The 17241-nt window shown below is 36.4% G+C and overlaps 1 protein-coding gene across 7 annotated transcripts in view; it reads right to left on the reverse strand.

Moving 5' to 3' along the window:
• ARL15 (ARF like GTPase 15) overlaps nt 1-17241 on the reverse strand; it is a 269511-nt gene that overhangs the window by 219291 nt on the left and 32979 nt on the right. The window contains exons 2-4 of one of the 7 annotated variants that reach the window (XM_074533671.1): nt 10659-10674; nt 8751-8841; nt 8101-8157 (exon numbers count right to left, since the gene is read on the reverse strand). The exons of 5 other annotated variants lie outside the window; for them this stretch is intronic. In XM_074533671.1, the coding sequence (XP_074389772.1) occupies nt 8101-8154 (54 nt within the window). In that variant the 5' untranslated portion in view covers nt 8155-8157; nt 8751-8841; nt 10659-10674. The remainder of the gene's footprint in view (nt 1-8100; nt 8158-8750; nt 8842-10658; nt 10675-17241) is intronic. One more of the 7 variants, XM_074533672.1, reaches the window with a different exon arrangement.

Consider the following 17241-nt stretch of genomic DNA (forward strand, 5'->3'; position numbering starts at 1 on the left):
TACATTACAGTGTAAAGAGCGGTTAAAAAAATCCATGATTAATGGAATTTGTGGCAAAGATAAGCAAAAAAAGATGGGTCGTGGGTTTTGCCTGAGATGCAACATTTATTAATGAAACATTTATTAATGTTGAGGACATGTTTCACTAAACCAGGTTGCTCAAAGCCCCATCCAATCTACCCTTGAATACTTCCAGGGATGGGACATCCACAGTTTCTCACATCAATTAATTTCTCCCTAACATCTAACCTAAATCTTTCAGTTCAAAGCCATTCCCCATTGTCCTATATCACTACATGTCCTTGTAAAAGTCCCAGCTACGGCATGGAAACATGTTGCCTTGTTTTGTAAAAGAAATCACTGGAAGATTATGGATCTGTTCAACATGGTGCCAGTATGTGCCCAAGGCTAAAATGAAGTTTTGAAAATGCTACTGAGCAGCTACTCTCAGTTCTGTCACCAGCATCCAGCTGGAAGCCCAGGAAACATACAGCAGACTTATGTGTCCCTCTCTTAAATTACACATTGATTTGGAGAAGAGGAGAAAGTGGGACATTTCATTCCATTGGCTGTTGCTGTTTCCTTACTCTAGTTTTAAAAAAACCCTCTTTCAGATGAGAAGCTCTGCAGGACTGTATCTGAAGATTCACCAATGTTATTTTTCTGTAATGTGTAAAGGTCCCAGTATACAAATCAAGAAGGATTTTGAAAATGCACATGCTGGAATTTTTTGGGCTGTCCTGTGCAGCAGCAGAAGTTTGACTCAATGATCCTTGCGGGTCTTTTCCAACACAAGACAGTCCATGATAAAATAATTGCAAGACAAATAATTTGTGTCAGTGAGGTTTTGAAGTAACCAGAAGGATTGAGTGAAACAAGGCAGGTCTAGAACATTCACTGGTAGCATTACATAAAGCTAAAAAATCAAGCTGTAAGTTTGGGAAGCCTCGAGACAAACACTGCTGAAAATTGAGGTACTAGATTTTTGCCTGCATGGACACAGGCAATTGAGACAATACCAGAAAGAGAATTTTAAAATCTTGGTTACAACACACCATGTCATAGCTGTATGTAGCTTTGCTTTCTCTGACAAAAGACAATTCTTATACCACCTCTCACATTTTTACCATTTCCTAAAGATCTATTGCCCAAAATGGCATCTGAGATCCTAGTAACACTTTTTTAAAAGCTTCATTTTGAAATGTAGGTATATATAGTCATAAGAGTGGAACCATAGTATGAATTTATGACATCTATTAAACACTGTTGTTTTCTACTCTTAAACAACATAATACCCAGCAATATAAACACAGTAAAAATTCAATACGGTTTTGTACTATATAAATCCTTGCTATAAAAATGAAATGGCACTCAAAAGTTTTCATATGACAAAATATAACTAGGCTTATGATTTGTATGCAATATAATCAAACTGATCAAAATACAAACACTGTAATAGAAGGCAGATCTAAAAGTACTATTTACTTTAAAAGACTCTAAAGGATGCTGTAGAACAGCCTTTCCAAAAGCATTTATGGTTTTAATTACTCATACAATCTCAAATGACTTTGAAGACAGAGGACTAGAATTATAAAGAAGCTGTAGCAACAGATATTCAGCAAACCACTTTGAAGACTAACTTCAACACCTAGGCAAACATTTTCAATTTTAGGGTGAGAAGAAAAACTAAAAACACCATGGATATACGTATAGTGATGGTAAGAATTAGAAGCCACAAAAAAAAAAAAAAAAAGCTAACTCATGAACAGATTTAATTTTGTGGCATTTGATGACTTCCTTTTTTTTTTTTTTTAATCTACTATCCACTTGTATGACTTCTTCCCTTAACAGATACCTGTTCTTGAACAAACACAGGATGTCTTCAGAAAACAGAGTGGAACTATTTACAGTAGCAATCATAATAGTAACTTATCATTGATGGCCTCAGGATACAGTGCATGCATGTTCACAGGAAAAAGCAATCTTCTCTCACTCTAAGACTAACAGACAATTTTTGAGCTCACAGAACAAAAGTTTTGGAGCTGCAGAACAAACTTTTCCCACTTCTACTGAAACATGTAGTCTTGTGAAAGATGCAATTATTTTGCAAGCATAATTTCTAGTGCTCTGTGGTTTTCCAATTACTGCTAAAGGCAAATACAGACTAGCAACAAATACTTTACAACTCATACGCAAAAGCAACACAGTTTTTGGCAAGATTATGACTAAAAAAACCAGAGCAATAAAAAAGCCCTGCAGCTATATGCAAAATATTATGAGTGGCACATATTACTGTAGCTCCCTATTTCCACTTGCAGATCACCTATTAGATTCTTACTTATCCAGCTGCCCAAGGTAGAGGATATGATTGCATGTGCACAAACAGCAGGGAGTGCAACTTTGACCATAATCACAGGGAGCTTGCTTTTCATCTCAACTTAGAATTGCCCAGTCAGGAGTCCTTGCAAATCAATTTGCTCTTCTGCACATCTCATTGCTATGCATGGTCCCAGCCACAGGATTACAGAACATGAAAGAAAAAACTTACTTCCCCTGAAGAGCCACTTCTAGTTCACCCGCTCAATAACTCAAATGGTACAGTGAAGTAATATATTTGCAATTTGCCACTAATTCAACATTAGTTGAATCCCCTGCTATCTTTCAAAGTCCACAATCTGAGGGCACCTCTGATGTCAAACAGATCATTTTTTTATAGGAGACTGTCTAAATTTTGAATATTTTTACTTTGCAATGTACTTACAAATTACCTTTTAACCTACCATATTAAATTAATTTTTTTTTCATTTTGTAAATAAAGAGGCTACTTTGCAAAACACACAAAAAATGGATGCTCAGCAGAGGCAATCAGAAAAATTCCATGCTCATACCATCAATCCCTGCATCACTTGAGCCTAACAAGAGTAGTTTATTTTCCATGTGGAGCACCATGAAGGCAAAATACATTTGACGACACATTACATAACTGTTTTCTGGACAGGAAGCAAGAATGAAGATTAGGAATCCTGACTTCCAAAGAGAAAAAGCAAAACAGCACTCATGTACAGGATAACTAACCCCACAGCTTTGATAAATGCAAATCAAACAGCATCCTGTCTGAACAGAAAACATTAGAGACTTTTGTAATGATGATCTGGGCTTTTCCTCTTGTCCTCCCCTAAAGCTAACAGCCTGTGGAACAACACTGCTGTTCTCTAGAGCAGGAAGGAGCCATGGACAGCAGTGACAAATCAGATGGAACAAAACCTGTATTCAAGTCCCTAGCGCAGGACAAAGCTCTATTCCAACTTGCAAATTGTCCAGTAGAGATTCTAACAAAAATCAACTGGCTGATTTGGCAAACCATTTCACCTTTTCAGTGAAAGCAATAACTAATTGTCAGAGGTTCTCAAAGAGCTGGAAACCCAGTGTATGCCAATGAGTAGCCCAGGAAAGCAATGCTGTCACAGCAGCATTGGCTGCACCAAGCTGCTGAGCTCTTTGAGCAGGTAACATGAGCTCTGGCCACAAGAAGAGACTCTCAGCAATGTCAGCACAGTTCACTTTAACCAAGGAATTTGTGGAAAGACAGGGAAGAGAATTGGACTCCGATCCACTCTCCTGGCCCAGTCTTGATGCTCTCCCCCCCTTCACCTGTTTTTACTTTCCTCATTTGAAAAAATGCTGTACCTGTTCCTTTATTTCAGGAAAAGTAGAAAAGAAAGTCTCAGCTTATAGTACTATAGTACAAAATCCACAATGTATCTAACATTCACACGCACAGAGTGACACATGCATCAGGACTCTCTGCCCCTCTTTCTCCTGTTTAGGTTGGTAGCAACACAAATCACAACTAGCATGGTTCAAGCAGCTTGACTACAGGTTTGCAACAACACAGCAGGCACAGTCCCACCCAATGCAAATCACTGCCAAAACTCGGCTGATAGCAAGGACCTTTCATTTAAGGCTGGAAGTTAAAAACATTTAGACCTTTCCTTTCCAACAGGCTATCCACAGACTATCAGCAGTGACCGTGAATGGAATTATCCACGTTTCCCCAAGGGCAGAACATAAAAGGACTTTTTCCTGCTGCACTTTTGTGTTTTTGTTATGTTGCTCATGTCAAGGACATGACATGGGAAAGGGAGGAGTAGGCAGGATATGCTATATGAACACGGTTATTACTTTAACTTACTGTTTTCCAATGGAAAACCATGTTAGGGAGGGGAAGAGTCTCATAGGAAGCTTTCCACACTCTAAGTCACAGGCTGACTCCAGGAATCTCCCAGGCATGTTCCCATGATTGCCTCCTATTTCATGGCTGCCTTTAGTTGCTGGCATTTAGTTGATTTCTCTTCTTTAAAGAGCTTCCTCTCCACCACTTCATGAGTAAATGTTATTTCTGTTTTTTCTAACATCAGACAAATTCCTTAGCACAACAGCTGATTCCAGCCAAACCATTTCAAGACAAGAATTTATCACTATAAACAAAGACAAATGTAAGTAAGTCCAAAGTAAACCAGAAAACCAAAAGCACATTTGTATGGTTTACTGTACCAACCATAAACAAACTATAGCAAGCAAAGCTGTAAAAATGCATAATTTATTTCCACTTCTCATTGCATTCAAATTCAAGCTAAGAGGTTACTAAAACTAAAATATCAGTTACTCATGATTTTCAGGAAGAAGATGCCAGCATTGATGCAATGTTGCCACAGTGCATTGCTTTTGCCATATCCAGCATTTGAAAGCAGAAAGAGCTACAGGGAACTTTTTATTATCCCTGTGTTGCTTTGAAACAAAATTATTTATCTACTGATGCCATATTTTGAAATCAAGAAAAACTTACTTTTGAATTTCCTGAAACAGGAAAATGCATTTTTCAGTATTTTACCTTCTAATATACACCAGTAAAAGACCATGCTTCCACTTGGCCTCCTCAGGTATTTTTGCATGGCTCTGACCCCTGTAGAGGGTTTTATCCTTGTTTTTCTATCTAAAACAACAAGTTATGTGAAAATTACAATTTGCATGTTCCTGCAGTCACATTTAAAGGTTAGGGACAGAAAGAATGCCTTATTACCCCTGTTGAAAAAAAACCTTAAAATTATATGCAAATGGATGAAAAGAAAAAAGTCGCAAGGGCTAGGACAGAGTATCAGAGAACCTCCCAGAGTATATGCACACAGTCACACACACTGTTTCCAAGATGAAGTATAAAGGTGGCAAGTGTTTCAATATGCATAAAGGTGGCAAGTGTTCTATCATAAAAACTGTTTTACAAGACAAAAAAAGTGGACTATTTTCCCTCTGAGGTTCACATAGGTAGAATTCTCTATCATTATTTTAATAGGATCTTTACCTAATTAAGAAAATTAAATCAGAAACAGAAAGAAAATAAATTATAGCCTTTGCTACAAGCTGTCAAATGCTTACAGTCTCCACAGTCATGCAGATTTAAAAATTTATCTGCCTGCTCCCACACATCCAATTGACACATCTGATGCAGATGCTAGTATGATGGAAGAGGCAGAAACCTGCATCTGAAAAACTTCTGAGAGAAGCTACGTGAAACAAGTTGAGTTTTATTTTCAATGGCTGGTTGATTTCTTAATCACAAAAGTTTTCATTTGAGTTTATGATAATGTTTTCCTTTTAGACAGAAACCTCTATCAGTTTCAGACTCCTACAAAAATCTATATAGTTTTCATATTAACCACCTCTGTTTTGCTCTTCCTCCCTTCAAGGGTATATACTTCATCTAGTTAATTCACCTGAAATAGGCATTAAATCTCCTCCTGTATTCTTGCAAAGATGTAGGTTTTCTCCTCATGGCAGGAAGCACTGGCTGTTTTGCCATAGATCACCACATAAACTCTTCCCCCATCTCATAACCTGTACATTCCATAAAAACAGGAAGCCAATTTAATGGTGTAGTGCAGTTGATATAATGGGTGCTTTAGAGTGTTACTGATAAGCAGCTTGATAACAGGCTAACAGTTGAGATGTCTGTAGTCCAAAGGACTAAGAGCCTTACTTGCAGCACTGTACCATGAGGACATGCAGAACAGGAAGCGTCCTAGTAGCTCAGTACAAGCTGAACACATGGTGCTGCTAAGGACTGGCATCTGAGAGACTGCTTAGATTTTGGATAAAAATCAATTAGCTAACAAATGGAAAATCAACTGAATCTGCAAAATACTACGCAGCAGAAAGCACAACACCCAAGGAATTAATTAGAAGGGAAATATGAACTGGAGTTTTGTGGGGGTTTGCTTCTTGACATCAGTATGGAGCACTCAGTACCTAACAGCTGCCAGACTTTGGACACACCTGAGTAACAAATCTGGTGACAGTTACAAGCACAAGCAGGGTATGGTGCAGAGGCAGAAACTATCACACTGTCCTTCTGCACAGGTCTCACTTCAGCAGGCCTCTCTGTTTGCTATGACACCAAAACTGTACAAGCCTACCCTCCAGTCATCCAATGAGAGGCATTTCATGTAAGCAAGTAATCTCTGCAGCTAGCATTTTCCTAAACGAACTACTTTAGCCTTCAAATGCACTTTACATGGCATGCCCTGCCTGGTACACTGTGGCCATAACGCTGCATCTCCAGATGCTCTCAAGCCTCACTATCCCTCCTTAAGTACCAGCAGTCAATGAAATCAATTTCTTTCAGCATTTTAATAAATTCAGCAAGCTGGTTTTATTTTTCAATTTAAAACATTTGATAAAATTAAGTATTTTGCTGGTCAGAGTGAGATACCATTTATTTAACTATCACTATAACTTCAACTACCACAACTCAGCAGAGGACTTGAGTATATAGACAACACTTGACCTATTTTAAACTAAAACAGAACTGACTACTATCAGAGGATGTACTACATTTTACCTTCTCATTATGTCCATAATTCACACATATTTATACTCGGACATTCTCTCAAAATAATTTGAGCAGCTTACTCTAGCCTTCTTAAGAACTAGCAGACCATTTGAGTATATTGTAGCCATTGAAACCTCAGACTGAAACCCTCTCTGATTCTTAAGACAGTATATTCTTATCACACAATAATTTTTAGACAAAGTCCTCCCAAAAAAATTTAAATACCATAAGGAAATATGCCTTTGACTCATCTTTTCTACCATTTAAAAGGCTTTTAGATGTTGAAAACAGAAAGCAGGCAAATGTTATGGGAAAAAAACTTCATGCAGATATTTAACACTACCTCAAACCAAATTCTGTGAACAAAAGCAAATGTTAAACTTTGAGATTCTATCCTCAAGTAAGATTTAGTGATGGCACATAGCCCTCCTCACTATTAGTCAAAACTCACCCAATACCACTTCATACAGTCAAAAGTATGTTCCAGGCTTCCTCCTGAGAAGTGCTAACAGAAGGAGCAGCATTCCCACTCCAAAAGCTCCAGGATATGAAGCATGATTTGAGAAATCTAGTCATATACATTGTGTAAGCTCTGTATACACTACATTATTGTAATGTATTAATTAAAGTTAATTTCTACAAAACCCCATTCATCTAAGTGTTCTCAACATTAACTGGAAGAACCAGGAGCAGAAAAAAAAAAGCTAGCATATTTGGAATACATAATTGAAGTAAACTTCTTATTTCTTTTATATAAGTTTTGCTAAGTTTAACTTAAAAGCATTTCCTAAATTTTAAAGCTCTCCAGAAAAAACTTACAATATGTGCATTCAGCTAACATGTTTTAATATGTGACATTACTCACACATCACAGGCATTTAATGGCAAATGTACATAAACGCTCCAGCAATTACATTACGCAAGAATTTTCAGCAACTGATGCCCATGAATTCTAAATTTTCTTACACCTCAAAAGGCTGGCTGAATTTTTCTTTACCTTTTTTTAACTGAAGTGGAGGATACTTTTTTTCTTCTGGTATTAGTAAATCTTTGAAAGGACAAAAATCCACTGTAGTCTGTTTAAGCAAACTAGCATGACAAATCCCTTTTGCTATCTGCAAAGCTTAAATCCAATCCTTAAAAACTTAAGTAACTTCTTTTCACTCAAATGGCATTAACACTAACAAAAATACTTAGTTAGAACATTGCCTTACCGTGTAAATGCCAATTCTACAAACAGCAAATGAGAGCTGGATACATTCAGACATAGTCTAAAGGAATTAAAATAAAAACATTATCAAGAATGCTGTTTATTAAGAATTACTTTTCTTCCCATCTCTCCCCTCTCCCCTGAAAGAAACACCTTTTCCAAAGCTGTATTAGAAGTCTTAGAAAAATGCCATATAAATTCAGGTTATACAGATACATACTACCTTTCATACAGAAGCAGCTAAGTGTAGAGGTGTCAACACCTTCACACTCACTACTTCAGTATTCCATTATATAGGTCTCAATTTATCTAAGGATCCCAAAAATGCCTGTACACAACATTAATAACTTGCATGTAAGCTTTCAGTCTCATTTATTTTTATCTACTTTGATTTAAAAACAATCTGCAAGAATCATTTTAATGGAGTTCTTTTTGGCCTTTTAGTGGACTGTAAAGAGCTTCTGTGTTTATATTTTTCTCTCCTTTTACCATCACTGAAACTGTCTTCCTCTATATACCAGAATAATGCATATAATTTAATGTTTGCACATTTCTGGAACCTTATTGCTTTAGCTTTCTAAAGTAGAACACAAAAATAGAACATTTTATTTAATCTGTTCTTAAGCTGAGAATAATCATATTAAAAGTTTTTACCCTCAACTTGCTCAACTTCCAATCTGCTGTGATGCCACAATTCTATGTCTTCTGCAGTCACCCAGAGAGGCTGAGGATGGACTATGAGTTTCTGATGAAACAGATGAAAAACACCTTCTTTAATTAGCACAACAAAGCCAGGAAATAAATGTAGCTCTCCAATACCAAAATAAAAACTACTGTAGGTTTGCCATATTTCCTATACAACTAGGTAAAATAAACTAAGATTACAATTATTTGTTCAGAAGAGTAATTGAGGAATTACTTTATATAAGGTATTTGAAAGACAAAACTTAAAGCCTTCAAGCGGAACATTTTCATTACAAGTTTCAAAAGTCCACACATTATCAAAGACAAAGTGTTGGATGATACAGACTTCAAACATACCAATCAAAACATCTTTTCAGGATCTGCTTTCTAATTTCTCCCCCCCTCCAAAAAAATAACAATATTGAATTGAAATACCAATTTAAATAGAATTGGGATTAAAAAAACCAAAACAACAGATCTTAATAATTACAAGTAATAAAAAAAATGTTTAGACACCTTTTTCTTTTGGTTTTAACTGCAACATCTAAATTTTAAATAAACAGTATTTCACTGAACTGTCTGAAAGTCAAAAAGCACAGCAAAAAAACCTGAAAAAAAACTTCAACAGCACAGTTGATTTTCATTTCTTACTGGAAGTAATCTAGTATGCTATTAATGACAAGAAGATTCTGACTTTCAACACTATTTCAGTTAAAGCAGATTTTTTTTTCAGCCTTAAGACCAAATATCTAAGAGTATCTCTTGTGTTCTGAGCTTCTCCCAGAAAGAAAAAATTGACAGAGAAACAGGAACTGACTTCAAGAAATCCTACAGTTACACAAAGTCGTGGGGCGGGGTCATAAACCATACCCCTCCTGACAGTATTTGCAGACTTTGTTCCAAAGGTTCCAGGGATGGATGATTTCCCCAAGCAATTTAGTCCAGTGCTTCATTACCCTCTCTACTAGAAAGTTTCCTAATGTTTAACCTTGGTCTGTGGCAATTTAAGCCCATACTTAAAACACCGGGTGATGTATTGAATGATTTGCATTTTCAGTATCCTGGCAGAATCTATATTGCTGGCAGACACAACTTTGTATATAAAGTAAATTATTATTTCAGCTTGCAAGAGAAGTAAACATGCAGCAGCAGCAAACCATTATAGCTTCTTCATATATACAGTTTGCTTTTATTCTAGACAAGCACAGCATTATAAATAGTTTTCTTTTTTTTAATTTTTGTTCACTACTTCCAGGCTATGCATTAGTGGGAGAACTAAGCCGCAGTTCAAATTCTCCAGCAAGCCCCTGTAGATCCTTGCTTCAGCAAAATAAAATAACCTACATCCCATGTTACCTTAGTTATCCATTGTTGGATTTGCCATTGTTAACATTCTAAAATCACAGGTTATTTTAATTATTATAAGGCGTGAATTCTGTCACACACAGTACTGATTGTTTCCCTTATGCATTTCCCAGTAAAATATTAAGATAATCCCTTCTTCAAGTCTCCAAGAAAATGCTTATAAACTACATTTTCTAGTGGTAAAAAGGATCATTAAATCCAACACTACTATTAATATTTATTATATTCACCTATCCTTTCTTCTGAAAATTTACATTTCCTCCCCAGAAGTATTTCAGTTTAATCCTTGAAAAAGTGACAGGAATTGATTTAAATAATTAAAAGTTTAGTGATACTATCCTTCAGACTATCAGTCTGACCACTGAATTAAGACAGTTGATTATCTGTTGCTGCAATGGGGAGTTTATTCTTCACACTTGTAATCTTTCATTACTTTGGTTGCGGCAACTCACTTGGGACCATAAAATTGGGCAACAAAACAATTGTTGGAAAATTTACACATAATTTACTTACAGTTTATTGTTGCTTTCTGAAAGGATTTTACACGGTAGGCATGAAAATAAAAGAAAAAAAAAAGTAAAAATATACCTACAAATACTATGAAAGAAAGATAGCTTGTTTGACACAATTCTACAAAGACTAATTATTCACAGATGTGATTTCACATGTCTAAAGTGAAAAATGGAGTCATCAGATCAAATATGTCAAGCAAGATATGCATGCGTCTCTGTCAAAAAGCACCCTTCTGCCTAGGCAAAGGGTCATCTCGCAAACATTAAATAATTTCTCCCACTGGAAAGCAAACTCATAGCTAGCTTTCCTATTCACCCAAGACTTTGTTATTTTAATCATACCTTGTAAAAATGTGGCTGTTTATAATGACTTAGAAACATGTCTGCCCTGCAGCTGTGCAGCATTCAATTCACAACAAGCATCTGTTCTGTCCATTTTTTCAAGTATTCTGCTATCAGTACAAAGCAATTTCAGTATTTGGTTTTTAAAAAAAATCTCATTCAGCTCTGACACAGGCACACAGTCTGCAACTCACAAAGCCATTGTTTTAAATATCTATTTTGTCAGCAAATACAAGATTAAATCCCTACTCATAATATTTACAAAAGACCAGATTTTGAAAAGATTAATTAGAGCATGTTCTGCAACTGATGACTTCAAGCACCGAGTTGAAAGCATTAGCCCCAAGAACCTTGGTGGGCAAAAGGGGAGGGTGATCCTAACCAAGTTCTCAGGAAAGAGCCAAAAGACCCAACACCTTACAGAACTGCAGTAGCAGTCAATTCTGCCACCCAGCAGAAATAATCACCTCGACCTCAACTCACTGTGACATAATTATAAATAAATTACAGCACTGAATACAGCTCCAAGACCACAAAAACAGAAAGCAAAACAAGAAAAGGAAGATGTTAGAGGTTTTTTTTCTGGTGATATGTTTATTTAATATGCTTAAGATCAAGGTACACCTCTCCTCATTTATAATGAAGTGATACAAGCCAGTAGACACTTGGAATTGCTGGATCTTCCAGGCAGAAGTTTTTCCACCTCTATTTTTATCTGCATCTTTTTCAGTGTATAAAATTGCAAAAATTAGCAATACAAGTGTATAAAATATGCAGGTTTTAAGGTACCTTTAAGTGTGGAGCCTGAAACAAATTCTCAGTGCTTTTGTGTTGTAAGGAACATGTGGATACCCAAAAGCACACACAACAACACTACAGTAAAGGTAGCAGGAACTTTGACCAGAACTGCTGTTTGATAACCTTGCCTACTGAACTCCAGCTAGTAATTCCAAGGTTCCCCTTTCAGCACAAGATGTCACAGCCCTCTAGCAAATTCCATTAGTAACATTTCTAATTTTAAACTCCCTGAATTCTTTTTAATACTGTTCTCAGGGAAAAAAGGCACAGAAAATATTTTAATATTCTCCTTCAATGCTGAATAATTAGATTTCTAAAATACCAATCTTCTTGTACATAATCATTAGAAAAATAAATCTCAGTTTAGAGACTAGAAGAAACCTGATGTTGATGGAAAAGCAATATGTGAACAGGAAATAGGACCAGATCCAAGAACTCTCTTGTCATCATAAAAAGTAATCAAGTGGATGCACCAGAGAACAATGCTCTCCTCTCTTTTAGGCAATATTCTCAGTAGAACAGTTTTCCATGACTGTTTCCAGGACTGCAGTGGCTGAGGCAGTGTAAGATACAGATTAGCCAGCAGAAAATTAATAGCTCCAAGAACAGCATAGACATTTCTCAAGAATTCTGGACCTTTTCTCCAGTCTTGTTGAAACCTGAAATTATGCAAGTTTCTGGGCAAGAAGAAAGTACTGAGAAAAGAGAGCACTCATTGTAGAGTGCATCATCCCTCTACACAGGTTGTCTATACAGTTTCAGGTTCACTCAGTGTTGTGGGCCTTACATAAAAAGTTATAAATTTGTTGAAACACAGATGTCAGAAAGCCAATAGCCTTTTATTATATATACTTCCAAGCAGAAGGAATCTGTGCTCCTGAAAAAGATTTATTATCTTCATAAATACCTCTGAATTGAAAAGTCCCACCTCCCGTGTAGTCAATGAAATTCTGATTACAGTGGACAGCACTCCTGGACATCACTCAGAATATCTCAGTTTCCTAACTGCAATTTCCTGTTCAAGAACTGATTCTAGATTCCTCCTCAATGAGGAGGAAAGATGAGGAGGATGTCTTTAGTCCACAGCAAAGCATCAGGATATCTAGGGAATCATACCTCATGGACCTATCCCTATGTTCCAGTAATCACAACTTCAGGATTTCCTACCATCATATCTGAACATCACGTTTAATACCAACCCACAGTGGCCCTGTCTTTGAAGACCCTGTACAAATTCCTGGTGTACTCATTTTCACTTCCCTAACATTACTGCACAAGTGAGAATTCAACTACACTCACATGCAGAAAACACAGTTCCTGGATTATAACTGTGAGTTCATCTGTATAGAAAAACATGCTTATTGCCTAATCTCTTTCTGATTCAAAAGACATCTAGACTATTTCCTCCTCATACCAGTCAGCTGTCTTTTCTTCAGACTGAAGAGCTGTAACTACTTATCTCTGCTTGTATGGAAGAAATTGCTTTTCTTCAATTACCACATCATCCTTCTCTGTATTTTCTTTGTTTTTTTTAATACTCTTCCTGAAATGATGCAACCAGAAATGCAGCAAGTAAGACAAGAGCAAACCTTATATTTAAGCAATGTAAAAATGAGATCTTTCCCTCTTTTTCCTTCTTAATACTCAAAATTTGTTGACAGATGTCTGGGTTGAGATGACATTTTAAAGAAGGATCCTCATTCCCTTTCCTGAGTACTGATGATATTTTAGAGCCTATCCATGCATCTGTACTGCCATGTGACTTCTTCTAAAAATATATGCAACTTTGCACGTATCAACCCTGAATTTCATTTGCCATTTTATTACAAATATCAAAAGAGGTACTAGATTTTCTTCCTGGGTTCAATATGCATTCTTAATATTTGTCTCTGCAACAGCCCACCAAAGCATATGCAGTTTATACAGCTAAACACGAACATAAACTCCCTTGTAATCTCTGCATTCACTTCTCCCTCTTATTTGCTGCCAGAGCTGTGCTCTCAATGCTCATTTGTATTTCTCATAAAATTTGTATTACAGATTACAGAACTGTTACTTCAGTTTAATTGATTTAAGTTTTTCACCTCTATTAGAGTCAAAATCATATAAAGGAAAACTAATCAACAGTTATTATAAAGCTAATAAAATGTGGAAAACAGATGTTTCTTCTATACAAAAGCTCCAAGTTATAATTAAAAAAAAGAAATCTGCAAACTTACTTCCCCCATATCAACAGCTCCTAGTGGATCTTGGATACCATCTTGCTTACTCAGATTCTCCAATGCCAAAAGCTAATGTGGGTTCTGTGAACAAATTTTTCTTCTGTTCCTCCACCAAAACATACAGAACATCAAAGATTCAAGCTCTTCCTACAGTTTGTTCTTACAAGCAACAAAGTTCTAGGGCAGGACTGCATCTAGCACAAGAGCACTTGTCAGCTACATTTCCTGCTTTGTGCCTCTTCCTCAAATAGAGGGAGATTACTTACACACTCATTGACAATTAATTTAGTCACTTTACCAGGTTATCAGAGAGAAAAAATAAATTTTGTACGCTGAAGAGCTCTGGCATGAGCCATCTTTTGTTAGATTGCAAATACCCTACTTATGCCCACAAGGACTTTTATATAGTCACAGTCAGATAGTTTGCACTTCAGAAAGTTATCCTGCGCACACAGTGAAAAACAGCAAAACCAACATAATGCAGAGCAGCACAAGCCAAAACACAAAGAAGCAAAAATTTTAAATACTGTTGTGTTTTTTTTATAGGGCCTCACAGCTCTTTGGGCCACATTTGTGGTTTTAAACTAAACTAAAAATGCTCTTTTATTAATGGAGAGCTAATATCCTCATACAATCACAAAAGTTCAGAACTCCATTTAAAAGAATAAACATCACAAGCTGGCAGTATTAAAAAACATGAGTTGATGATACTGACAACAAGCCAAAAATGTTAATCAGCATGTGGTATTAGAAGGAATATTTTGTCCTTACTAAATGTAGATATTCTCACTTACTAAAAGCTTGCATTTCTAACCTTTTGTGAAATTCATCACCATGTTGCCTTGAAGCTTGGAGGTCTGACTGAAGAATTCCAGAGCAGCACACTGCAGAGCAACATGGTCTGGTAGTACATAGCAAGAGCTGGAATTGAGTACCAAGTATTCTTACTACATACTTCGTAATTCTGATCTAGGCCTGTGGTGGAAAAACCCATTAGTGAAGTAAATCCTTCCATCTGGTTTCATTTGAAAAATATTAAATTCATGTCATCTATGATCACTCTGCAATGCAAACCTAGGTAAACATTACCTTCTCCAATTAAAAGATTCACATCTGATCCAAACACGAATACAGTTGCATGCACCTTACAGCTGTTGTTTTCTTTCCTGCATTCAGCTACTTTTTTTTTTTTTTGAAACAACTGTCAGACCCCTCATCCTTGTGTCTAATCAACTCCCCAAACTGAAGGGACAATAATAAAATAGAAGCCCTTGTGCTCTACAGAAGGTGTAAGTTTTCAAGGCTGTTATAGCTGATAGATCAGTCAACCTAGAGGCCAAACATTCCCTATTGTTACATTACAAAAGACAGAATTCCTATGAGAGGGGTGCTCAGCAAACAGTAAGAGGACGTGGCCCTGCCTATAGACCGTGGCTGCTCTTGTTGGCGATGTATCCAAATCACACACGTGCCTCAGAAGAAAAAAACAGAGTTGCTAGTAAGGACCTCAACCCATTTTTCTTTATTCAACGGACAGCATCTACGAGTTTACAAAGTTTCAGTGAAGTAAAACCCTTACCTTCAAACATACACCTCTCTAACACATTTGCAGCGCGAGAAAAAAAAAAAAAAAGTTTCCTGTGACCTGCAGATACCAAACAATGGAACTGGCAACAGCAACAGAAAGACTGGATCTGAGGTGTACCAGAATCACTGAGTGGTCTTGATCGATCCCACATTGCCACTTTCTGAATCTAACCTGTCCAATTCAATTAAAGAGTCTAACTACTTAAAAGAAAGGTCTTAAAAGTAAGCGGCCCAAAAAAGAAAAGTTGCTCAAAAACATTTAATTTTTTGAATATCACCTAACACTTTAAGAACACCAATTTGGATTATGCAGCTTTTCCCAAGTAAGACTTTGTCTGAACACTAACTATTTAGATTGTGAGGTCAAGACTGTTCAGAAACAAAGCAGAAACTCTTCAGTCAGTTCAAGGCCTATTCACATATTCATTTAAAATTTGAAAATTTAGTTGAATTCACTCAAAAACTTACCAAATTTTAGATTTCATGTGCATGCATACTGGAGCAAAATAATTTGCATCTGCTAACAAGTGCACAAAGAACAACAAGAACTCACCCAAACTTGTTATAGTTAAAAGAAACCAATCCCCAACAAAGCAACAAGGTTTCTGATGCACTACGAGTGTGCACTCTCTTGACATTGTAGAATCCATGTTCCTGTTTAACTCCTCAGAAAAGGGACCCAAAAAAATTTTTAAAAAAATTACTAATGCTGAAGCAGTTCATCATCCAAGAAGAGTCATCTTCCATTTCAGGTCAGAATATGCTCTTCAATACCTCTTCATGAAATATTTTTATCTACAACTAAGACAGTACACAGTATCTTGGGATATAATTTACAGATAAGTTATCATAATAAAAATGCTAAAAATGCAAAATTAAACTGGTTATCAATTTTTTATTATAAACCTCTTAGGCAAATATAACTCTTTTGTGAAGAGACAGATTCAAATTTCATTATCACTCTCTCAAGCAGTTTTTAAAAATTCTACACAGACCAGGCTGATACATTGAATAGAAATATGTAAGAACTTCACCTAGTGCAGAGGATGCCACTGAAGAAGTGTATTGTGAAAGTCTACTCAGGAGCTTAAAATCTGCATTGTAATTGCAGCATGTAAGAAAAACTGAAGCATTTTTATTGTTTCCCCACAAGTTCTCCAAGCAAGAACTGTAAGACTGGTCACATACCATGCTTTTCATAAGATGCATCATGGCGTAACTCCTTAAATTAAGCATAGTCTACTGAACAGAGGCCAACCAACACAAGTCTTTGCACACATTGAAATCCTTCCAGACACAATGTAGCAAGCATGAAGCTGAAGAAGGTTGCAGACAGTACCCTAGATTATGTAGTCACAAAAACCTGCCATTCTACATTCATGCAGCTATGTTCACACAGTATGTTTTAAAAGAGTTAACTAAATGCAAGCAAAACAGCACATGTAAGTGAAAAGTGCCTCTGAGTGAAGATGTATTCTTTTTTAGAGGCTGGACTTGGTTTAATCATGTTGATTTAAAAAAAGAAAAACACACCACTCCTAACATCATAATTATAGCAACACAAAAAAGAGGCACCGGGCTGAAGAGCCTCTTGTAGCTATCAAAGTTACAGAGGCCAGCGATACTTTTTTGTTA

Source organism: Zonotrichia albicollis, chromosome Z (assembly GCF_047830755.1).
Source record: "Zonotrichia albicollis isolate bZonAlb1 chromosome Z, bZonAlb1.hap1, whole genome shotgun sequence".
NCBI lineage: Eukaryota > Metazoa > Chordata > Aves > Passeriformes > Passerellidae > Zonotrichia > Zonotrichia albicollis.